At 49.1% G+C, this 23,673-nt stretch overlaps 12 protein-coding genes across 12 annotated transcripts; 7 read left to right on the top strand and 5 right to left on the bottom strand.

Moving 5' to 3' along the window:
• Positions 1–876: 876 nt before the first annotated feature.
• On the bottom strand, positions 877–2,591 carry N7446_014002 (uncharacterized protein; the record flags this gene model as incomplete). The annotated part of the gene is made up of 5 exons (XM_058522741.1): positions 877–1,488; positions 1,547–1,770; positions 1,836–2,130; positions 2,181–2,394; positions 2,446–2,591. The coding sequence occupies 5 exons, from the start codon at positions 2,589–2,591 to the stop codon at positions 877–879; spliced, it is 1,491 nt and encodes a 496-aa protein (XP_058366218.1).
• A 605-nt stretch (positions 2,592–3,196) lies between these two features.
• On the bottom strand, positions 3,197–4,509 carry N7446_014001 (cyclase family protein; the record flags this gene model as incomplete). Its single annotated transcript, XM_058522740.1, has 4 exons — positions 3,197–3,394; positions 3,452–4,024; positions 4,085–4,178; positions 4,244–4,509. The coding sequence occupies 4 exons, from the start codon at positions 4,507–4,509 to the stop codon at positions 3,197–3,199; spliced, it is 1,131 nt and encodes a 376-aa protein (XP_058366217.1).
• A 247-nt stretch (positions 4,510–4,756) lies between these two features.
• On the top strand, positions 4,757–8,124 carry N7446_014000 (CAIB/BAIF family enzyme; the record flags this gene model as incomplete). Its single annotated transcript, XM_058522739.1, has 2 exons — positions 4,757–5,238; positions 5,313–8,124. The coding sequence occupies 2 exons, from the start codon at positions 4,757–4,759 to the stop codon at positions 8,122–8,124; spliced, it is 3,294 nt and encodes a 1,097-aa protein (XP_058366216.1).
• An 854-nt stretch (positions 8,125–8,978) lies between these two features.
• N7446_013999 (M24 family metallopeptidase) lies at positions 8,979–10,364 on the top strand (the record flags this gene model as incomplete). The annotated part of the gene is made up of 1 exon (XM_058522738.1): positions 8,979–10,364. The coding sequence occupies one exon, from the start codon at positions 8,979–8,981 to the stop codon at positions 10,362–10,364; it is 1,386 nt and encodes a 461-aa protein (XP_058366215.1).
• Positions 10,365–10,847: 483 nt separating this feature from the next.
• N7446_013998 (threonine aldolase family protein) lies at positions 10,848–11,969 on the bottom strand (the record flags this gene model as incomplete). The annotated part of the gene is made up of 1 exon (XM_058522737.1): positions 10,848–11,969. One exon carries the CDS (start codon positions 11,967–11,969, stop codon positions 10,848–10,850), a length of 1,122 nt encoding a protein of 373 aa, XP_058366214.1.
• Positions 11,970–12,703: 734 nt separating this feature from the next.
• Positions 12,704–14,422, top strand: N7446_013997 (M20 family metallopeptidase; the record flags this gene model as incomplete). Its single annotated transcript, XM_058522736.1, has 1 exon — positions 12,704–14,422. One exon carries the CDS (start codon positions 12,704–12,706, stop codon positions 14,420–14,422), a length of 1,719 nt encoding a protein of 572 aa, XP_058366213.1.
• Positions 14,423–14,734: 312 nt separating this feature from the next.
• Positions 14,735–16,834, bottom strand: N7446_013996 (uncharacterized protein; the record flags this gene model as incomplete). The annotated part of the gene is made up of 8 exons (XM_058522735.1): positions 14,735–15,443; positions 15,503–15,706; positions 15,768–15,850; positions 15,903–16,065; positions 16,123–16,228; positions 16,290–16,400; positions 16,463–16,570; positions 16,630–16,834. 8 exons carry the CDS (start codon positions 16,832–16,834, stop codon positions 14,735–14,737), a joined length of 1,689 nt encoding a protein of 562 aa, XP_058366212.1.
• An 843-nt stretch (positions 16,835–17,677) lies between these two features.
• Positions 17,678–18,228, top strand: N7446_013995 (uncharacterized protein; the record flags this gene model as incomplete). The annotated part of the gene is given in 3 exon segments (XM_058522734.1): positions 17,678–17,709; positions 17,721–17,790; positions 17,851–18,228. The coding sequence occupies 3 exon segments, from the start codon at positions 17,678–17,680 to the stop codon at positions 18,226–18,228; spliced, it is 480 nt and encodes a 159-aa protein (XP_058366211.1).
• Positions 18,229–18,919: 691 nt separating this feature from the next.
• Positions 18,920–20,361, top strand: N7446_013994 (Zn(II)2Cys6 transcription factor domain-containing protein; the record flags this gene model as incomplete). Its single annotated transcript, XM_058522733.1, has 4 exons — positions 18,920–19,194; positions 19,252–19,493; positions 19,543–20,232; positions 20,290–20,361. Exons 1-4 carry the CDS (start codon positions 18,963–18,965, stop codon positions 20,359–20,361), a joined length of 1,236 nt encoding a protein of 411 aa, XP_058366210.1. The 5' UTR covers positions 18,920–18,962.
• A 6-nt stretch (positions 20,362–20,367) lies between these two features.
• On the top strand, positions 20,368–21,031 carry N7446_013993 (uncharacterized protein; the record flags this gene model as incomplete). The annotated part of the gene is made up of 3 exons (XM_058522732.1): positions 20,368–20,421; positions 20,452–20,551; positions 20,602–21,031. 3 exons carry the CDS (start codon positions 20,368–20,370, stop codon positions 20,754–20,756), a joined length of 309 nt encoding a protein of 102 aa, XP_058366209.1. The 3' UTR covers positions 20,757–21,031.
• Positions 21,032–21,379: 348 nt separating this feature from the next.
• On the top strand, positions 21,380–21,610 carry N7446_013992 (uncharacterized protein; the record flags this gene model as incomplete). Its single annotated transcript, XM_058522731.1, has 1 exon — positions 21,380–21,610. One exon carries the CDS (start codon positions 21,380–21,382, stop codon positions 21,608–21,610), a length of 231 nt encoding a protein of 76 aa, XP_058366208.1.
• Positions 21,611–22,087: 477 nt separating this feature from the next.
• Positions 22,088–23,056, bottom strand: N7446_013991 (acetate uptake transporter family protein; the record flags this gene model as incomplete). Its single annotated transcript, XM_058522730.1, has 5 exons — positions 22,088–22,367; positions 22,422–22,467; positions 22,523–22,633; positions 22,693–22,888; positions 22,958–23,056. The coding sequence occupies 5 exons, from the start codon at positions 23,054–23,056 to the stop codon at positions 22,088–22,090; spliced, it is 732 nt and encodes a 243-aa protein (XP_058366207.1).
• Positions 23,057–23,673: the final 617 nt, after the last annotated feature.

The raw sequence follows: 23,673 nt of genomic DNA, 5'->3' as shown, positions 1-23,673 counted from the left end.
GTGATTATGATTCCGGTTTTGGACCTGTAGCTCCCACTTATCATCAAAAAGCATTTTCCCGTATAGCTTAAATGGACAGCCAATCCGCCGTGTAGTTGTCGTTCTTCGTTTCGCTCCATCAGGAGCATTCACTCGGTCACGATACGTGCCACCACGGTCACAACCAAGATAGATGTACTTATCTGTGATTGATCGTATAGTAGTGACAGCGTAACCTTGCGAGAGAGCATGCTGACGGACAGAGGCAATTAATAAATCTCTGCTATCAAAAATTTGCTCAGTAGGGGGCTCCATTTCTGAAAAATCCGAGAGGCAGAGATTTGAGGAGCTAAGAAAAGAGGGAGGCGAGAGCTGGGGATTTATACGTTTAATATACTATACTATGGTATGACATTTAGAATGATGTTGCTGTGGTAATTCCAATACAATCACATGACGTTTTCAATTACCTAATCATGGATATTACATAATTAGGAGTGTCCGGAACAAAAGTGGGAGTGTCCCTATCAATTCCCACCATCCGGGGTTGATTACGTAATTACCTTTCTCCAGACGCCAAGCTCCACCTACTGGCATACAGTTAGAGCCTCTCTACGATGACGGGCGTGATTTTTTACCGCGTTAGTTATTGCATAGTGGTTCGAGATTTTTTCTTTCAAACTGACGTAGCCTATATAAGGACCTAAGACAGAAAGAAATAGAAACAGAAGCAGAAGCAGAAGCAGAAGGAGAGTAGAAGCAGTTGAATACAAATAACTCGAGCCAGATGAACTAGACGATTCCTTCGGCCAGCTGGACATTTCGAAATCAAATCAATATAACAACGAGCTGAAGTCCGATTCCGCCTCAGACTCGGCGTATTTCTGGCTTTATCACCTATAGGATGAATCGGTAGTTAGGATGCTCATCTCCGGCATTTACCACATCATCCGACATGTCAGTGCTACGCACAGGGCCGTGCACATGATCCCGCCGTTTATTCTCCAAATTCAATAGCATTCTGAGAACTTGAGCCAGAATAGCAGCAAAGAAGAGAAGTCCTGCGCTGATCGCCATGCCCTTGATGTAGAACGGACCTTCCTCTTTGGGGAAGAATCGAGAGCCAGCAATGGACCCGGTCTGACCCACCATGCCGAATATGACCAATCCCGCTCCTCTTTTAGAGGCAGAACCTTGATTATCAGTCACCCAGGTGAACGTTAGCGCCACGGCAGGGAAGACACCGCCGCAAACGAGGTAAGTGGCGAAGTATCGCACGCCTCCACCCTTCACAAGGGCTTGAACGAGATACCCGACGGCGCCCACTGTGCTTAGCGTGCTCAAGAAATATGAACGATTGCCAGCCCTATCTGATAGGAAAGAGGCGGCAAGGCAAACGAAATAGGAAACTAAGTATGGTGGTGCGGATAGGCCTTGTGCTTGAATCGAGGAATATCCAATATCCTGAATGATAGTAGGTAGGAACGCGGGCAGTGCGGCAAAGGCAGCCTAATCGAGAATCAGATCCTAGCCAGGTGACTCATTAGGATTGATGGAACGCACTCACATTGAGACAAAAAATAATAACAGCTTGGAGATAGTTTTTATAGTCATAGAACGCAGCAAATACTTGCTTGAAATTCAACTTGCCCTTTTCTTCGTGCCCGCGAGCGGAGAGTGCACGGAGGCGAACGATCTCATTCTCTCTGTTGGTGAGAAACCCGCATTCCCCGGGCCCTTTCGGAAGGAAGAAGTATGCAAGAGGTGCAATTAAAATTGTAGGAATACCCTCTGGGTTGAACAGCAAACAGTTAGTCTAGACGGCATGGGGGTGTTCGGTCCGGCCTTCTACTTACCAATGATAAATAAGAGCTGCCACTTCGTGAGGGAGCTGTTAGCATGAACAATGCCATAAGCTAGAGCGGACGCAAAGCAATTCGCTATCGGCGAGAATGAGATGAAAAGACCATATCGAAAGCCCATTTCCGATCGATGGTAGAAGAATGAAAGGAACAACGCAACTCCAGGGGCAAATCCAGCTTCGAAGACGCCGATCAAACACCGGAGAGCAACCAACCCGGCAAAATTAACCGTCGCAGCCTGAAGGATACTGGCAGCACCCCAGCCGAAAGCCATGAGAGCAACCCACATCTATATTTTGGATCAGTCACCGAAGGGGTTTAAAAGTACAGCTATTGTACGAGGTGGGGGACTGGGGGCGGGAGACGAACTGGTAGAGAGACAAGCTTCCATAGAAGAATAAACCAATGGAAAGCGATATAGGCTAAGTAGTACGCGGTAATGATCCAGGAGTACTGGTTGGAAGTGATACCCCAATCCTCACCCATACCAGCGGTATAAGCATTTCCAACATTGCCCCTATCAATGTAGGAAAGCATATAGAGAACACCGAGACTATGCATGTAAGCGGGTGGTCAAGGTGGCAAAGAGTGGTAGCAAACATACAGAGGGATCAGATTCCAATCCAGTTTCTGGAAGGCTTTGGTCTTTTCTGCGTCTGAAAACTGGGCAAGGGCTTCGTCGGCAGGGGCATTCTCGTGGAACGTGGTGGTATCCTTGCGTTCACCAGTGTCTGACTTCTCCAAATCCATATTGCGTGGTTATTTCAGGATTCGCTTTTGGCTTCACAACGGTGAATGATGGCAGAAGATACGAAGTGTGACAAAGGCCAGGATGGCACAACTGCAGAGAAAAACGTTGAGCGCTGAATTGCCTTTTATCTAGTCGGCAAATGAGTATGATGCATGGCCGGGGAAGCTGTCATCTCCGCATTTCGCTATTTGTCCGGGGATATGCAGATTTAATCTAGTCTGGGGTGCGTTCACTCCGTATTGAGATCTTGGCCTAGCGCCGAGTTTAGCGCCAAGCGCCAGACTCACGCCACAATATGTCGGTCAGATACCGAGGTCAGTAAATCAGGGATGGAATAGATTCCGGCTGATCAGCAAAAGGCAGGAGAGGATGGCAACAGAGCTCGGATAACGCCGGTCATGCGACCGTAGGGTACTTAGTACATTCACTATGCATTTGTATTTGGAACAGGGTAATAATGAACGAACACTGTAGGTTACCTCACTTGGGTCTTGAGCTGCGATTACGCAAATGAATCTATTGCAACGAATATTGAATTGCGATGCGTCCGATTTTATGGAGTTAAATTTGTCATTAGGTATATTGCACTATTTGCTACGACTTTTCAATGGACCAAAATCATTCGTAGCCTAGAAAATTGCGGTGGCGTTGGGGGGACTCGCAACCCCCCAGGAAGATTGAGAGGCTGGCTTGTGAGCAAAAATGTCCATCGGTCCAACATTTTGCAAGTTTCGCTAAGCTCCTCTAAGTCCCAACATTCGCCTATTGGCATTCCCCATCCACTCAAGAAAACCTGCACGCACTGGTAAGTCATCATTTGTCACGTTCAGTTCAGAAGATGCATATTCTCGTCACTTACCTCATGCATACTAACACCCCACGACTTTGTTGGTGGCCAAGCTTCGTATGCTACTGTGTCACTCGCAACAGCGGCGAAACCTTGATCCCAGTGCCATCGGATTGCAGCCTCCGTAGATTCCACTCCGCAGGATGCGCGATTATCTCGTCCTCCCAGGTGGTCTTTTTCAGAATCAGTCATCTTAGAGTATGCCGCGGTCCACCCTGTTCGGATAATAAGAACGTCCCCTCGACGAAAAGTGACCCTCTGCTCTCTGGCAACCTCTAGGATCTCATCCAGTGGAATGGCCTGGTTTGTGAAAGGGCGATGTGTGAGATCCTTCCGCTGAGCAAAGGAATACCAATCAATAAGGACCCCACGTGTAACTATTGGTTTCACGGCGATGTCTAGTGCAATCAGTGGATTAGAAGGTCTTATGGGATACCGATTCGGAGACCACTTACTTTGAATGCCGATTTTGTGACTGGTTGAGATGTCGTCCTGGACGACCCCATTGTAGAATTGTTTGGTTTCTGAGTACGGAAAATGCCTCAACCCATCCCAGTGGCTCGAGCTTTGTGTATTGAAGTCGAGCTAAATGGTAGTCGGTCAGCGTCATCCATCCCAAAACAACTAAACCGGGACGCTGCTCACCTCATCATCGTTCGCGTGTCCCTTGGCGATCAGAGTATGTGCGCAAGGCTTCCTCCTTGGGTTCATAGGCTTGCGTGGAACATTAAGAGGAAGGCTTCAACGTATGTGTTAGTAGACGATGGAGATATTAAAAGGTTCGGTTGGGGGAGCGGGGTTTACTTCAAGTTGACAACTTTCCCTTGGTTAGACTCCGCGATAGCAGCGCGAACGACGTCATCCGTGATCAAATTTAATGTCCCTCGTTCATCGTCGTCCCCCCAGAGCCCCCAGGCGGAAGCTTTAGGGTCACCGCTTTTCAAAGGCAGCTCATCAAAGGTGGGCCGAGAAACGGAGGACAACAAAGTCGTGGCCTTCACAGCCGCAGGCGATGGTTTGCTACTTCTTTCGGAGAGCCACCTAAAGGACAGCAAACCCGCTAGACTCATGTTTGTGACAAAAAACGGCGGCGGGATGTATTAATTTGAAAAATGGGAGCGAGCTGGAAATTCATCAAATATACATCCAAGGATCCGATACCGAGCATCCGTCCGGTCGGTGGGGCTCTACTCGGCATGTTACCGTCTGCCTTCTCCGGTATCACACCGAGCGCCGAGACTATTAGACCAACCCGCGACGCACATGGTCACAAACGGAAGCTTTGCTACACGGCTATCAATTCTCAATTCATTCGTCATGTCTGAATTCAATATCCTCACCCCAAATGCCATGCTCGGTTATGGCTACCGGGCTGACCACTTCTGGTTTGGGATTGAGAAGTTCGCCCCAAAGGCAATCATCGTCGACAGCGGGTCCACCGATGGCGGGCCGTACAAGCTTGGTCTGAACAAGATGACCTGTGGCCGTGAGTCGTACATACGAGATCTTACCCCAATTTTGCAGGCCTGTTTCCATCACAAAATTCAAGTTCTCCTGGGATCAGTGGGTGGTGATGGTAGCGATAAGCATGTTAGAGAGATGTTTGAGATCGTCCAAGAAATCGCCGCTAAGGAAGGCTTCTCTTTCAAAGTTGCCACCATATTTGCTGGCTTCCAGAAGGACCTTTTACGGCAGCGTATCGTCAATCAACAAGTTGGACCATGTGGTCCGGTAGAGCAATTGACGGTGAATAACGTTGATCGCGCTATCGATATTGTCGCTCAGATGGGAGCCGAACCGTACGTATTTTACCCTGCTCCTACTTTCGATATTACCTCTCGTCTAGGGAATTTGGCTAAAAAATCATACAAAGTTTTCTGAAAGCGTTAGAAACGAGCCCAGATATTATTCTCGGTGGCCGTTGCTATGACCCCGCTCCTTTTGCTGCATTCTCCATGCATCACGGTGTGCGTCCCGGCGTAGCCTGGCACATGGGCAAAATTATGGAGTGTGGTGGAATTTGTGCACTTCCGAAGGGGAGGTCGATGATCGCGACTATGCGAGAAGATTCCTTTGACCTCACTCCCTTATCTCCTAGGGAGCGATGCACTCCTCTGTCGGTTGCCGCCCACACACTATATGAGAAAACACGGCCTGATCGCCTGCCGGGTCCCGGTGGAGTCCTTCAACTCGACAAAGCCTCATACGAACAAATAACAGAGACCACCGTGCGGGTTAGCGGCGCGGAGTTTTTCCCTACACCTGTCTACCAAGTCAAATTGGAAGGCGTTGAAAAGCTAGGATACCGCACTATATTCATTGGTGGCATCCGGGACCCAATCCTTATCAGTCAGATCGATTCTTTCCTCGAGGATGTGCGCGCATACACGCAAAATTTGTTCCCTGAGCTAGACACGTCCCCCCAGTGTCAGCTTATTTTCCACTTCTATGGCCGCAACGGAACAATGGGTCCAATTGAACCTACCCCAGTCGCTGGCCATGAGCTGGGTATTCTAGGAGAAGTTGTCGCACCCTCCCAGGAGCTGTCCTACACGATTGCGAATAACGCACGCGCGTCAATTCTGCACATGCCCTATAAGAACCAGGTTGCGACAACTGGTAATTTTGCATCACCGCTTTCGCCACATGAGACAGCAGCGGGTCCTGTGTTCCGTTTCAATATCTATCATCTTGTCGACTTGGAATCTAACGAGGAGACTAGACTGTTCCCTGTCAACACACAGATTATTAGCAACCAGCCCACCCCCACCTCTCTCGATTCCAAAAACTCGATTGTGCCCAGTCTGACCGATTCTGAGAGGCAGAAGCTACTTTCAGAAACCCTTGAGCCTTTGTCCTTGAAGCCGATTCCCCTAGGGAAGTGTGAAATGAAAGACATCGCCAAAATCATTCGATCCAAGAACTCTGGTCCCTTTGAAATGACATTCGATATCATGTTCGACACGGAGGAGGCTTATAAGCGTGTTAAGCATGCGAACATTCTGACCAATGAGTGTGTTATGAGAATGTATCACTTACAACCCGAAGACATCATCACCAATATGTTTTTCGAGCCTGCTTTGGCATGGAAGTGCACTATTCGCCGACCCTGGGAGCAGGGAACAGTGGGAGAACGCGACACATTGGGCACTCAGCAACATGGACCCCTTTTGACCATTGTCGTGCCAGCTGCCACCAATATCACTGGTGCCAGTGCACTCAGCAACACAGCCGTGTCACCACCCTCCCAGGATCGCTCCCAATTCTCGGCTAAGGACAGTGTGGACTATTTTTGGACAACACTGGGTCTACCTGCCGCTTCGCTTGAAAAACTCCAACTTCCTGGCTACGGTCTTGGATTGCCGTCATCCTTCAAGATCGCCCATCTCGCCCAGGCATCTATTGGCTTGTCCGCCTTATTGGCTGCTCAGATTCATGCTTATCGTAGTAACCTGGCAGTTCCTACGGTGTCGGTTCCATTGCAACATGCAGCTATTGAGTTCAAGTCTGAGAGACTTTACACTCTAGCAGACAAGCCCGCTCCTTCACCATGGGGTCCTATCGGCGGCTTACATAAGACATCTGACGGTTACGTGCGTGTGCACGACTCCTTCCCTAACCATCGCGACGGCGCTCTGGCTCTTGTCGGTTGCAACCGAAATGCTTCTCGAGCAGAGCTGGCATTAAAGATTGAGAGATGGTGTTCGGTTGATCTAGAGGCAGCTGCTTTCGATAATCACCTTGTTATTTCCGCCCTTCGGTCATATTCTCAATGGGATGTTCTACCCCAGGCATATAAGATTGCGGATTTCCCTATCACTCTACAGAAGCTATGTGATGGACCTGTTGGCCTGCCCTCGACCATGCAGTCAGGCTCAGACAAATGCCTTCGCGGTCTACGTGTTCTTGAGCTCTCGCGCGTAATTGCAGCTCCTCTCTCAGGGAAAACGCTAGCTGCCCATGGCGCTGACGTCTTATGGGTCACTAGCCCTGGTCTCCCTGATCTCCCAACTATGGATCGTGACTTTGGCCGAGGTAAGCGCACTGTTCAGCTTGATTTGAAATCTCAGTCGGGGAAAGATGAACTTTCACAGCTACTTGCAGAGGCACACGTATTCGTGCAAGGCTTCCGCCCAGGAGGTCTGGCAGACCTCGGATTCTCTAGTGAATCCTTGTCCGCGCGGTTCAAGGAGCGTAACATTATTTGCGCAAATATGTCGGCTTATGGGCCAGAGGGTCCCTGGTCAGATAGACGCGGGTTTGACTCCCTAATTCAGACATGTTCTGGCATGAATGTCTCCGAAGCCCAACATTTCGGCGCCGGGGAAGCGGCCCGTCCTACCCCTTGTCAAGCATTGGATCACGCTGGTGGTTACTTCCTGGCTGCTGGTATCATGGCGGCCCTTTACAAGCAAGCAACAGAAGGCGGGTCCTGGCAAGTCGATGTGTCACTCGCGGGTGTCATGAAATACTTGCGGTCGCTTGGCCAGTTTGAAGGGAAAACTGGCTTCGATGCGCCGGATTTCACATGTACGAAAGATGTACCGGAGGACTATTTGGAAACCCGAGAAACAGGTTTTGGAAAGATGGTTGCCATTCGCCACTCCGCTTCCATTGAGGGAGTTGAGGTTGGTTGGGACGTAATGCCGAAGCCTCTAGGATTAGACGAGAAACGCTTCTTGTAAAACTCAAAAGCGGTTGCGGCTATGAAAGATTATTTCCAGATTGAAATCATATGCAGTGCATCAACTTCCAACTTCAAGCCGTGGTACCATCAAAGTCAATCAGGTTCCTTCTTCGCCTCGAGCTTCTGTCTGGCCTTCTCTTGCGAGCTGGTAAAGACATCTTCACAAGCATCATTTAGGACCAGCTTCCGGGGGGCTGATTGTAAAGTAAGAGGGGTTCTATTGTTTGCAGAATAGAGCTTGTCAACTAGCTAAGATGAAGATGCCTGGGCAGCAAGTGGTATTGAAGAAATATAGACTGATGCTTGGAGAACTTCAGGGTTCTCCTGGAAGAGGCTATATGACAACGAAGGGTAGCGTTGCGGTGAATCAACGCTGACGTGTCGACACCTATACTCATAGACTGTATTTCGGACCACGTAGTGATGATCTAGGGATATCCTACGCCTTTTATTCACGAAGGTACTAAACTGAAGAAGAAACTAAGTCTGGAGCTCGCTGTATCTTATCTTAGGTGCCCGCAGGCGCCAGTCCCAATCGGTTAGTTCCCTGCGCATTCACTTAGGTTCAGATGATGCGCGGTCCTAGGATGTAATACGTTAGTTTGTGCTTACGCTTTGCCCCCGCTGAGGGGCATTTCTCACATGACATGGCTGCTGCTATGCCTAGACTCATGGAGCGAGCGGAGCAATACACCTAATTCGGACAAGCGGACTATCTTCCCATGTTGGTTCAACGTGAGGTGCGACATGAGGGGCAGCAGACTGGGTATAAAAAAGCTCGTATGCTCTTATTTCCTTGGAATCAAACAGCTCAGCCACTAGATTTCCTCCTTCTAACCTCTTCAGACAAAGATGGCACCGATCAAAAATGCCCAGCCTTTCAAAAAAGCCCTATACTTTTCAGAGGCTGAGTTCAAAGAGCGTCAACAGCGGGCTCTGGAGCTCATGGAGCGAGAAAACCTCGATGGTTTTCTCATGACGAAGCAAGAATCTCTCTACTACTTCACTGGCTTTGATACCTTCGGCTATGTCTTCTTCCAAGCCATGTACTTCCACAAGGATGGTTCCATGCGGCTGATCACTCGAATCCCGGATCTGCGCCAGGCTCTCTACACTTCAATCTTGGATCAAAGGGATATCCTCATTCGATCCGACAACGCCGCAAGCAACCCCGTGTCCTTAGTCCCCAAGGTCCTGAAGGAATTTGGAATCAACTCGCCATCCAAGCGAATTGGGTATGAACCTGACTCCTGCTCCTTGACGCACCGCCTAGGAAAGGCACTAGAAGAAGCCGTGGACGATCTTTGCACGCTAGTGGATCACAGCGATCTGTTCACCCGGGAGCTCCGCATTATCAAATCGGAAGCTGAAATGCGCAAGGTTCGAAAGGCCGCTTATCTCGCCGACTTCGCCCTCGTCCGTACCCTCAAGCTGGCCAAACCCGGGGCCTATGAAGGCGACCTATGGCGGGAGATTGTCGGCACGGTCTACGAGGGTGGTGGTGATGATCCTGCCAATGAGAATATCCTTGTTTCGGGCAACAAGGCCGTTCTCACCCGTTACTCGACGGGCAAAGATAAGATCGATCGACAGCTCACGCTCGAGCATGCCGCAGCTTACAAGCACTATCATACGTGTCTTATGCGCACAATTCCCATTGGCGGTATCACCAAGCTGGCGCGAGAAATGCACCGGGTCAACATGCTTCAAATGGAGGCCGCCATGGCGGCCCTCAAACCAGGCCGAGAGATTGGCGACGTGTTCGAGGCTTACGCTCGTGTTGCGGATGAGAACGGCTTCCGGGACCAACGTTTCAACAGTTGCGGCTACAGCTTGGGTGCAACCTTTTCCCCTACGTGGATGGATTTTCCCATGTTTGTGCGCGGCCAGAACGTGGTGGCACAGTCGGGCATGGTGTTCTTTATCCATATCATCCTGATGGACAAGGCCACTGATACTGCCAGCTCAATCGGCCAGACCGTGGAAGTAACTCAGGATGGGTGTGTTGCGCTCTCCAAGCTGCCTTTCTGTCTTACCCGAAGACAAACCATTGCCGCTTGGAAGAAAGTCCGAAAAGAGGACTACGGGTTCACCGCTGATGAGATCGATGATGGGGAGAATCTCCAAGATGTCGAGCTCAGCGATGGGGATGTTGATGAGGAGGACTATGATGTGGAATACGATTTCAGCAACTACAAACCGGCAGCTGCACTGGGTGACCCGACCCAGAGTACTTAATTATGTCGATCAATCGACACCCGTTAAATCGTAGTTCTTCGTTAGTGTATTCCTGTCCTATGTTTCTTCTGATCTTTTCTTTCATTGAGCTGTCACTTTTCTGGTTGTTTTGGTGAGGCATCTTATATAATTATCAGTAGTCACGCACACGTAAATGTTATTGAATGTCAGTTAGATTATTAGATCGCAACCTTGTATCATATTTAGCCAGCGTAGGGTACTTTCCTACTGTACGGCGTCGCTTCAAATCTGGTGCTTGGTTTGAAACGATTCTACGGGCATTATATTTATAAAGATACTTCCTAACGGCCGTACACAGATACGCCGTCCTTCATATAATTGACTATTGATCAGAGACACTCAGGCATATAGAGCGAACTTTACAAAGTTCGTGCAATTGCAGTAAAAAAACCACATCAATATCAACAATAGCTCTACCAGTGAGCCTCTGCGCGTTAGATATAAAACACTGAGATCCACCAACTAGCTGTGTTCATTCATTTTCGAGGTGCTTTCATACCCACCCGGCGGAACCTTGGAGACATAGCCCGGCGGTAAGGCCTTGGTTATTCTCACTGTCTCGGCAATGGCAGCCTTAAGGTTCTCAATTGCCTCGTCGCTGATTTGATGATGCAGAGCAATCCGCTCATCCATAAGCTTCACATTGAACCGCTCACATTGCTCTAACAAAATATCCATACTCACGCTTGACTTCTTGGCGTCGATGAAATAGAAATTTGTATCAACCGGGATTTGTGGCACAATACCAAGCGCCGCCAAGTCTTTCTCCAGTTTCTTGGTTTTCTCATGCGTCTCTTTCATGGTAGGCCAGACTTCCTCTAGGGCTACCAAGGCTGGAGCGGTTAAAACACCGGCCTGTCGAATGCCGCCCCCCAGCTGCTTCCTCAGCCACCTAGCCCGCTTGATGTTGGACTTGGTGCTGGCAAGAACTCCACCAACCGGTGCGCCTAGTCCTTTTGACACACACATTGACACGGTGTCAAAATGCTGGCAGTAATCGGCCAAAGAATAACCAGTAGCTGCAGACGCATTCCACAAGCGAGCCCCGTCGCAATGAATTCTGATATCGTGGGCACGTGCGAATTCGGAGATGTTTTGTATCTCCTCCAAGGGAGTCACCACTCCACCTATGGTCACCTCGAGGCTGATCACCTTCGTCGGTGCCGTATGAATATTCTCTCCTAGGACGGTCCACTTCATAACATCGTCCAAAGTCAAGTATATGCCATTGGCCGGGTGTACGGGCGTCACCATGGCTTGAGACAGTACCGCCAACCCAGACCCTTCCTCGGCGTAGACATGGGCGCGGTAGTCGCACAGCACAGAGTGCGGAGGTTGGTTGAGATGAACCCGGACTCCGATCTGGTTGCCCATGGTCCCGGAGAGCATGAACAGAGCATCTTCCATTCCGGTCAATCGTGCGATTTCCTTTTGGAATTCGGTGGTGATGTGGTCTTCCTGGTACACGTCGTCTCCAAACGACGCGTTCGTCATAGCGGCCAACATAGACGGCGTTGGGGTGGTGAAAGTGTCACTGCGGAATTCATTGGCGGCCGGTAATAGTGATGCCTTGGAATTCAACATCTTGGCAGTTGGTAGAGGTGTGTCCTTTGTTAGGAATATATATGGACGTCTTCAATTTGGAAGGTTTATCCTTGACCTTGCGTCCTCGGAGAATAAATAAATCTCAGTGAATGTTTGAGAGCAAAGGCTGGGGGGGGGGGGGAACCCACTGAGGATTTCATTATTGCTAGAATTCCTGCGAAACGGGCAAAGGCTGGCTCGTAAGTAAGTAATATTGATTCAAAGTGACTATATTCCTGTATCTCGGGAAACTAAACAGGCTTTCCGAGGGAGCTTACCATTATTGAGATTATAAGCTATAAGGGGTACAATAACTTATCAACATGGTTTTTCGGGCGGAGCAAAATTCCTATGTGGTCCACTGTGTGGAGTAAGATACTTGTTAGGTTAACTGCGCGCTGTAAGATGCTATAATAGGTATAACACTCTAATCTAACCGCATTTAGAAGGTTACATTAATACGTGAACTTAATTCCCATTATTACTATCGCCCCGCAACCTGGATCCTGTTATCGGGTTCTTTGACCTACGATACCTGCTTAGCTACTAGTATAAAATCGGGATGAATGGATATGGGGAAGAAGAGTACTTTGACAATACCTCATTGAATCGTAGACGTTTAAAGCCTAGATCACACGACAAAATATTTCCCAGACGAAGTCCTACATGATCCGAACCTATCACGCATCCATCTTCGATATTGTTCTTGTTTAACTTAATCAACGCTTCTAACGATGACCGAACCTTCACACGTCAATCAGCGGCGAGATAAGAGCTCAAGTCGCTCTTGGTTAATACACGTCGCAATTGTAATTGGCCTTGTTTCAGCGTTTATCGCACTCTTCAAAAATTCCATTCAGTCGTCTAGCTCACCCAAGCTGGACACGTACGGGCTTGGAACAGGGTCCGGGATATGCCAGCAAGTGCCGAAGCTGTCTCCAAAGAATACACGAGTCGAACAGTATATTCGTGAGAAAGTCGACTCTGTGGAATACCACCGAGAGATCATCAACAAGCTCTCTGGAATAATTCAGATCCCAGCTGAGAGCTATGACGACTTGGGGCCCATTGGCGAAGACGACAGATGGGATATATTTTTTCAAGTGGAGAACTATATCAAAGTCAGCTATCCCACAGTGTTTCGAACCGTGAAGCTGGATCACGTCAACACGCACGGGTTGATCCTGACATGGGAAGGCAGCGTCTCCCCCTTGGAGGCTAAGCCTATTCTCATGCTTGCGCATCAAGATGTTGTCCCAGTGCTTGCGGAGAACGTCAAGGATTGGGCTCATCCGCCCTATGACGGCCACTACGATGGCGAAATTATCTGGGGTCGTGGGGCTACCGACGACAAAGGCTACCTGATATCTATCATTGAGAGCTTGGACCTTTTGATCAAGAGTGGTTTTGAACCGAAAAGGACGGTAATTCTGGCGTTTGGCTGTGACGAAGAGATTAGTGGCGAGAATTGCGGAAGGCCTATCTCGAATTTCCTTCGTGAGCAGTATGGGGACGACGGGATCTACTTGATCATGGACGAGGGTTGCACGGGTATCCAGAGAGAATTCGACCAGACTTTTGCCATGGTCAGCGTCGCAGAAAAGGGCTATCTGGACGTCGGGATCAACGTCTCGTCAACTGGTGGGCACGCGAGTAACCCGCCGGATCATAATGTCATTGGTATCCTGTCAGAAATCGTGGTCGCAATTGAGAGCAACCCGTTCCCTGGAAAAATCACTCCGAAGAATCCAATGTTTCAATTCCTAGAGTGTGGCGCCGTCCATGCTCCCGTGTCGAGCTTTCCGATGGCAGTTCGTCGCAAGTTGAGCATGGCCACCCAAGACGACAGTATCAGCCAGGAGCAACTGGCCCAGACACTGCATGATATGAGGTATTATTTCCAGACAAGCCAGTCTGTTGGAAAGATTAACGGTGGCGTCAAGATCAATGCCATCCCCGAAACAGCGTCTACATTGGTCAACGTGCGCCTGGCTGTCGAAACTTCTATTGCTCAGGTTGAGACGCACTACGAATCTCTTATCAGTCCAATTGCTAAAAAGCACGGAATGGTATTTGAAGGGTTTCATTCCCCATGTAGCGCTTCGGATAAACGGAAAATCTGTCTCTTTGGAGTGGACGCCTTAGAGCCAGCTCCCGTTTCTCCAGTTGATACCGAATCCTTCCGCATCTTGTCTGGTACCATCAAGAATGTTCTCAAACGGTTGGGTGCGGATGATGAGGTTATCGTCACACCATACCTGATGCCAGCCAACACAGACACTAAATTTTTCTGGGCCTTGACCAAGAACATCTACAGATTCACCCCTGTCACTCTGGTGGAAAACCTTAACCGGGCGCATACGACGAATGAATTTATTCGTGCCGATGAGTTCGTACGAGAGCCTCTTTTTTTTGCGAGTTTGGTTTTGAATGCCGATGATGTTGTGCTTTAATGAAAGTGTGAAATATGAGATGCATCTCATATTACTTTACATACTAGAAAGATGGAAAAAATCCTAGAGCCTTACTACTCGATGCTTTAGTAGAATATAACTGTATAGAATAGGCAGCCTTCTAGCACTTTCTATAGTTCCATCCATACCCTACAAATTTGAAAACTTTCTGCAGAACCGGCTTCGGCAAATCAATTCAAACGAACTCGTTCTTATAGTGGAAATGGTACTAGTTATGATATAGAGAATAGAATAAACCAATGGAAACAGTCACTACATACCAATCTGTGTTCTCAAGAATTGAAATCCAAGCTACTCGAACCAGCTGTTGAGCCAACCCGAAACCTTGCCTCTCGTCGGCGCCTCGTACAATGCCTCATAGAGGTCAATCTGGGCTTTTATGCCTCCAAGCTGAAGATCCGCCTCTCCCGGCCGAACATAGCGTGTCCGCTTGAAGAGCTTCCAGAACACAAAAGCCACGATGGAAAACCCAATCATCAGATAAGAGGTGAAGAACGTCGAGATGTCCCAATGGCCATCAATGAAGACGGTATACCCGAGGACCAAGGCCACAACGAATGTCATCACCGCAGCATAGTACGCCGCATAGGGCTGAAAGTATCCCCGGTATGGCAAAGTGTTTCGGTCGATACCCTGGCGTTTGAGAGCGGCGTAGAAATGCAGGTACGTCACTACTGTGGAGAAGTAGTTGATCATGTATGATGCAGTGCATATTCCCACCAGCCAGTCGAGGACAGTGGCAGAGGCATTGCCAAGCTGCAGCAAGGAAAGAAGGCAGAACGCAAGCGCCGCGATGACTGAGTAGACCGGGATACCGAACCTATTGCACTTGGCAAATATCGCGGGCGCCTTGCCGTCCGCTGCTAGGCCATGAAGTGTACGGATCGCCGAATAAACAACGTTGTTTCCACAAGAAAGAACGGAGGTCATGATCAGAGCGTTGACCAGAGATGGAAGTCCTTTGATTCCAAAGTTGACCATTGAAATGACGTAAGGAGAACTAGAGCATGGGTAAGCTGTGTGTTCAGGGCTGGTACTGGGATGGGGAATGGGGCTTACGCAGCTCCAGTGCCGCCCTCATCTCCATTGATATATTTGAGCAAAAGCGGGTCATTGTAAGGAATGACAATCCCGACGCAGAGAGCGCCGCCAATGAAGAAGATGAGGAGACGCCAGACAAAAGAGGAGAAAGCCCGATGCATTAATTTACGAGGGTTCTCTGCCTCGCCAGCTGTCATGGAGATGAACTCAGGACCAACCATACTGCATGATAGATACCATCAGCCATACTGTCAGGGAAGCGGGATATATAGCGGATACTCACGTGAAGGAGCCCTGAATGACGCAAGAAACAAATCCGAGAAAGCGTCCGGTGTTTTCAGGAGCGAGGTACTCGACAAACGCGCCCTTCAATCATGATTATTAGCAAGGCAGCGTGAAATGGCTAGCTTCGACTTACGGGGGTTTTCCAGTAGGTAAACCCATAGGCCCAGTGCTCCGGATTGCCACCAACCATGGTGACAAAAGTGTAGCAAATGAGTCCTATCATAAGGAAGACCTTGAATATGGCCAGGTAAAATTCAGCAGTTCCAAAGTACCGGACTGCGAGCCCGTTGAGCCCCCTGCAACGCCCAATTAATTTGTCTGCCATATCACTGCGATTGGGGTAGGTGACGTACGCAAAAATCACCAAGCAAACCATCACAACCGCGACCACCGGAATTTTGTCGGTCCAGTAGGTGAGAAGAACATTGATCGCCGTTATTTCATACGGGATGGCAAATGCTGGGCGTGGCGAATTCAGTCAGAGAAGAAAAATACAGAGGCACCAAGGACTGGTACGTACCCATAAGGAAGAAGTAGTTCCAGCCCATCGCAAACCCCCAGGCGTCATCCACCCAAAATCCACCCAGGCGGATGAAGGGGGAAGCGATCGGGAGGTAGGTAACCATTTCGGCTGCACAAGACGGCCTTATCAGCGTGCGCTGTGCTTAGAGAATAGAAAATGGGAAGGCTCACCGAAGCATTGGTTGACACACCAGATGACGGTCCCATAAACAACAAAGCCCAAGAAAAGGCCTGCCGGGCCACCCTTCGGTAGACTTGCGCCCATCTGTACGAATAGAGCTATGAAACTAAGTAAGCCAATTGTGTTATTTTTTTTTTTATGGATAAGGCTCACTTACACGTTCCAATAGCGCCACCTACCGCCAACAGCTGGATTTCCTTTCCACCTAGTTGCCGTTGGAGGTGTTCCGAGCCAGCGGAGATGAGCTCAGAGGTCAAGGCCTGCTCGCTGTCATTCTTTTCATGCAGGCTGTGATCGAGGCTGTTCATTGCCTTGGGGACGTCTTTGCGTTCATCCCCTGGAGAGTGTGTGGCGGCCTCCATGACAGTCGAAGTGCCTCAAGGCAAAGACAAAATAGGGCAAGAGGGTTAAGTTAGTAGAAGGAGAAGAAAAGGAGGAAGTATTGTTTGGTGAAGATCTGAAATTGAATAGAAAATGCCGGAGTTATTAACTTCATGCAAGATCGAAGAGCGAAGGAGCAACTTTCCTGATACGCCGCTACACGCCTCCCTCCTGCATCTCGAAGATCCCCGCACTCTGAACCCGAACTTGGCTCTTATCGCCCCACCTCCCCGAACCCAGTCATCTTCTTTCATGAGCGCCTCTTGAGTTTTGAGTCCCTCTTTTTCCGGGTTGGGAACTGACAGTCGGTGGCGTAACCGACTACACAACAGTACGGCCTGTCAGATAATGTATTTCGTGTATTTGATTATTCACTGCCTTTCCCGCGGAGAACATGCGTACCAGCGCTCTGATTCATGTTCATGATCTTATAGGGCTACGGTTGTCAACATGATACTGTTGGTATATTATTATCTTATTATTCTTCAAGATATCGCTGTGCCTCCAATTCATCAAAACACTAGGCTTAGTTGAAATGGCTCAATTATCCCCGGTCCATTCAAGGGCATCGCTCCCCAAACAACTGGCCAATTTCACCAAGTCCACAGCCGGCCTGGACTTGACCCTCCGCCTGCTCCATAGCCTGGCCCTTATCGGGATTGAAATTGATTTCGATAGTGCCACTGCTATGAGATGCTCAGTTGCGGCATCGCAGATAGGGCTAGGTGGGGTTTCGTTACGGTTTCTTCAGTGACATTCCAGTACTGATTTCCTTTCAGCGAGGCACTATCTCCGCTTCTTCTCTTTTCTCGATTGTTTCCAAAATGTCCAAGACATTCTTGCCGCAGGGTGTTCCGTAAGAAACAGGACAGCGATGATGGAGCTGGTCGGATCCAGCTGTTTGGGGATGTATCTTGTTCTGGAGGGAACAACGATGGTGAGTGCCGCAGCTTCAATTCGTCCGTGATTATAGCACAGTGTTAAATATAAAGCGCAGCTACATGACATGAATATTTTCTTGGTGTCGTGGTATACGCCCATTCTGCTCGAAGCCTACAAGTTCTGGTTCTATGCTATCTGCATAGCAATTGCTAAAACCGTCTCGGATCTCGTCTTTGGCCCGGCGGCGCCCAGCACTCCAAACGGCTCCGTGGATGAGAAAACGAAAGTGGAGGCATCTGGTAACTCCTCAACCTCGAAACCCGCCCCATTGGTTGTATGTCTCTTGAACCGGCTTGTAATTGACTGTTTGGACTTGACTATTCCCGGGTATTTACTGGGATGGATCCCCGTGAGCGATATGGGAGTTGCCATCGCCATGCTGGCAAGCACTATACTGGTCTGGCCAACTGCCTGGGCGAACGCGCAACAGTAGACTGTGATTGTTGAGATAAAGAAGAGGATCGATGCGATGGGATATTCTAGCCCTGAACGAGATGAAATTGGAGACTTGGAACTGGAATAATCCATGAATGGAAGAGTAATTTAGACCTTCCATCACGGCTAATTTCAAGACAAAAATAGTAGACGTAGCCTTTTCAGGTAATACTAGAGCCCCGTACTGATGTGCTTGTGGGTACGTCCAGGTTCGGTATATTAGGTAAATCGATGACTGCTGTCCATGGTAGGAACAAGGTGCGCAAGTGGTGAAAGCTTTTGACTGGCCACGGAAGTAGACAGTTTCGGTCCGCCGTGGACCAGGTGGACCCATGGTGTGGTTGTGGGGCTACCCCGGATTTCTAGAGCCGACTTTAAGGACTACTGTAAGGAGTAACTGGACTGCTTAACACGACAGGGCTCGGAGGATGGAATAGGATTGTTTTTAAATAGGACGAGAAGACACCTCCCTTGGGCCACAGCGACCGTCACTGACCCGAACTTTGAGGAAGCATGTTTAGCTCTTCAGAGCGGCCGATTGGCTGGACTCTTCCGTGTTGATAAGATAGCTTCAACTACAGTGTTTTGCTGGAGTCAGATGTGGGTCTGCTCACTAGATGACCTTAGAACAGTGGACTACGCTAACTAATCCATCCCGGTCGCCACGGTCGCCTCTCTTTCGCTCCTGTGTATGATTTTCTCCTCCCACAACCAACCATCCACTGCTGCGATATGCGCGTGACCAAGGGCTGTGCTCGCTGTCGGCATCGTCACGTCCGCTGTGTAGTGCCCGTCGGCGCCTCGTCATGCTCTCGCTGTACGCGCCTGGGCCGGCCATGTCATCTCGAACCGCGCTTTCAGTTCAAGCCTGTGCGCCATATATACCAGCAGTGTGATAGTTCTCCGGCCCGCTTCGACCTCGCCTGGGATGAACAACAGGTCTGGGTGGGGTTCTCCCAGCCAGGTAAGCCCTCCTTGTGGTGGGATGACCAGCTTTCCTAGTGACAAAAAGCCCCTCCAGTGACTTTCGTGCGCGAGACCGACGACTTCTCGCCCCCTGAGCCCGACGACAAGGACCGCGGCCTTGAGCAGCCATATCCACCACCAGACGAAAGTCAACCGACGCTTCCAGAAGCGGTTGAATCAGTTCCGACCGATGTCTTTTCGAACGATTCTCCCAGCCACTCACCAAGCGATGTCTCGGTACCGTCCCCGCGAGAGGCATACTTGATTCGTTCCTATATTCAAAAGATCGCAGCCGTGGTGAGTTTTCCACCGACAACTGACATGGAGAGTGGCCTAACGGCAGCAGGCGGATATCTGTGACCCTCAGTCTCACTTCAGCACCGAAGTCCCACGCCGAGCATTAGAGGAACCAATGCTGCTGAAAGCTCTCCTGGCACTTGCTGCCAGACATGATGCCATCTTGACAAATCGTAGCGACTGTGAAGCGTCGGCCTTTCACGGGGAGTGTCTGGAACTGCTCATCGTCGCCCTGAATCAACCAGAGAATTATGACGATAATCTCTTCATCACCGTGGTTGTACTTCGATTCTACGAAGAGCTCGAGAGGACGACGGACAGGAAATGCCACCTCCTCGGGTCTAACCACCTGCTCAATCTCATGTCTCAGTCTGCATCGTGCGGGGGATTGGCCGAGGCAGTGAGCTGGCAATTCCTGCGCCAAGCCATCTACTCATCCATAGCTCAGTATGAGCCAATACAACTGGATCTGCGGAATTATGAGCGTTCCTCGGTCTTCCGTCGCGATGATGATGCGGCCCGCGCCAATGTCATCATATTTTTCTGCGCATGCATCACCCAGCTATGTTGCACCGCGCCGGGGTACGCCATTGACCGGAAAAGCTGGCAGCGACTGGCAGACTGCGTGGAGGAGTGGCACCGCAATAAGCCGAAGTCCTGGCAACCACTGCGATATTTACCCCCAATCTGTCAACGGATCGACCCTTTCCTGAATTATGGATCATGTCGCCCCCCGCCGGTCTGTCTTGCTTGCACTTTACCTACTGCAATGCAAAGCTAACGAATTCTTTTCCAGTGGTTGGTTTGCAATATTACCACGCCGCTAGGATATTTCTCACATTATCCGATGCGCCGTCCCAGCGGATGACGGATTATGAAATGGCGCGAGCCCGACGCGTCGCAGGAGTCTGTTCCGGCCCACCACCCTGTCATGTTTCATCGCTAATATCCGAAATAGAAAACGGTTGGCAACCATCTTGTGATGGCCATTGGACTTTCGTTATCGAATGAAAGTGTTCAAAACAGCTACTTCATCGCCTCGCACTTGCTCCAACGCTGTAAGTCCTTTACTCAATGGAACACTTGGGGCTTTCTGATCCGTATCCAGTTGGATATTGCTTGCGACAACCCGCTGAGCAGCAGGGATCACTACGGTTTCTGTCTCGTGTAGAGAAAAACCTCGGGTGGCGCACGTCGTGGATCGGGCGAGAACTGGAGCGCCAATGGATGGACCAGGCGGCTTTGGATTTCGCGGCCGATTGAAAGTATCTTTTGGCGACAATCGCGCTTCTACCGCAGAAAACGGTTACGCACGACCAGCCGCACAATCAATTAGGGGCCTGGTGCACTGACCCTGGTCCAGGAGTCTCACGATTTCGGTGTCAAGCGGATGCGGAGCTCTCACTAGCGGCCGACGATTGTTAGGAAAAAGGCCCCAAGAGAGCATTTCATGAATGGATGCAAGAACCAAAATGGTTGCAAACACAGTTGGAGTGGCCATGCCACATGTCCGTTCACATCCCTCGGTTCTAAACCTGAACCTTCACTAAATCTTTGAGCACTCATTGATGTGTAAGGGATCCTCTTTAGCAATCTGTCGGCTAGCCCGCATCTCCCTCTCTTCTTATTCTGGTGGAAGGGTCTCTTATTCGCTTCCAGCTCTGGATGAAGCTGCGCTTCAGTGATCTCTTCGGGACTGTCAGCCCGGTACCGCCCATGACCAGTACAGATTGATGCCTTAATGTTGTGGTTCAACTTGCCATTTTGGGCTATAAAATATATGTCTGCTTGATGATGGCCGTGGAGCTCAAGCTCTCTCATTCAGATGATATGTCAATGCCTCGAGCATTCGAGCAGGCCTTACCTGGATTGCCTGTGGCTATTTCATGCCTAGTCAAGCTGCCACGGGGTGCATTGGGGATGCTTTGTCCATTGGTATTGGTGCTGTCATCAATGACTATGGCGGTACCTGCACATCCGATGCATTGATTCCTATCAAACGCGCCGCGGACGAGGTTAGCTACGTTCATGCTACCTATAAGGGCGTTACCCATAATTTCATCAACACTTCGGCCCTATACCACGAGTGGCACGATATGTATGCCATTAGCCTATAAACCTAACGGTGAGGGACTTCCTACTAGAAGATTCCATACCCGCACCGTTAGATTTAGCGCTATAAACTATGGCGACAATTACCCCGATAAGAATACCACGAACCGACTCGTAACTCGATCGGGATCTAAGGCATCTGATATCGAAGAGATCGGTTTCGCCTAGTCTGCCTAGAAAGGATGATCGTCGAGGACAGAGACTAGGCTTAAAGAAGCCGTGTCTAATGCAGCAGACTATATTACCTATGAACCATCGGGAGCCTACTAGTTCTGCTCTACTGTATATTCGACTAACGGCATCATTGCTTATATTGGCTTTAACTTCAAATTTTTGCTAGTTAAAGAGAACACGTCTCTTTATACCCGATTTATATTTAAAGTCAGTCTAGGATAGATCAAATGTGTTTGTAGGGATCTAAAGTGGTTAGATTTTTTTAATAGTATAATCCACATCAACATTTGAAGTACGAAAAGTTACTTTCACACAATGTCTTCTTCGCTCTTCACTGTCTTTTTACACCAACGTTTCCAAGCTCTAGAAGTGTCACCCATCGGAACGGAAAAAGGCAGAGAGTCTTCACAGAGGGATTGTAGGACGGAATAGTATCCAGCTAAGCTAGCAATGAACCCGAATGCACCAGCAGCGGTGATAAGATTCGCACTAGTTTCAACCAACCCGTCGCCCAACGCAAAACTGGATGCAGCATCGAGAATGAGACATAGCTCAAGTCCGAGGAACAGAATAATGTAGACAATGTTCCTGTTCGGGAATATTAGCTTTCGTATTAGGAGTATTTAGATTGGAGAAACCCACAGAGCGCAGCTGGCCAGCAGGAAAAAGAGATTGAAAACCGCCCATACTAGAGGGAAATGTCAGTGAAAGGACATATGACACAACAAAAACACGCTACTTACTTAGAACAAAGAATCCGAGCGCGTTGTGATATTCCGCAGTGTAACCGCCATACGCATCAGCGATGCCTAATGAGGGAATCAAAATTACTCCGTAACCGCCATAAAACAATGCTTAACGATGAGATTCCAAATTAGCCAAGCCATACGAAAAATTGTTTCTTGAGACAAACCATATGCAGAAAGAACCGTGTAAGAGAATGTATTCCCTCGAACCATCTCCCACTGTGCGGAAATAAGTAGACCAATTCCAGCAACGAAGCAAAGATCACCCATGAAGATTGTTTGTGTGAATACCCCACGGAAGTTCATCATGGCCAAAGACAGGGATAAAAAAGTGGTAGCAAAACCACCCATCGCCAAAGGCGCCTATTTAGACGAAGATAGCATGTTAGTACGTACACTTCATCCAAACCCCACGTGATTCAAGGCTCTTACGGGGTTTGCGAGATAAGCTCCAGGCTTCATGATCGATTGTGCTGGTTTCGAGACCATTGCCTCATTTCCCTTCACAGTTGAAATTTCCTCGGATAACATCGGTATATTGGCAATAAGGGCGAATCTATCACAAATCCTAACTTTTCTTCATTCTTTAAAGGGAAGACATTATATACAATTTCTTTCCGAATTGATGGACCCGAACAGACCCGAATCAATTGGAACCCCCGAGGTTGTTAGGACCATTCGCAGAAGAAAAAGTAGTTTTATGACACATTTGAACCATCAAAAATGTACTAGCACTGGAGATCGGCGAGTACTCTGGGCGAATTTGTGGGTCTCGCCCCGCCTTCCTGGGGCGGCCATTGGGAAGGAAGCGCCGCTAGACTTGCGGCCGATTTAGCGTTCAATTCTTAATTTCCATTACGCTACTCTTTGATACTCCAACTCACAATTCATTGAACGGCTGACACCCTATCACCTGGGCTTCGGATGTTCCCTAGTTGCAATTAAAAATTTGCAATTCTAGATGCTGGGCCAAACTCGAATTTCATGGATAACAAATCCCTATATTCTACGTCTGTCAGCGCCACCCCCAACATATTCACCTGTGTAGGCAATACCTGCCCGGTTCGTCGCGTCGATCTTGGTCCCCCCGGGCTATCATAAAGTAGCGCACTAAGATTTTCAATGCCCGGAATCAGCGTGATTAATTT

This window comes from Penicillium canescens (assembly GCF_028828765.1).
Source record: "Penicillium canescens strain IBT 15451 chromosome Unknown utg000011l_segment0_segment0, whole genome shotgun sequence".
Classification (NCBI taxonomy): Eukaryota; Fungi; Ascomycota; class Eurotiomycetes; order Eurotiales; family Aspergillaceae; genus Penicillium; species Penicillium canescens.
The sequence above is the reverse complement of the archived record's forward strand: the minus strand, read 5'-3'. Positions and strand labels throughout refer to the sequence as shown.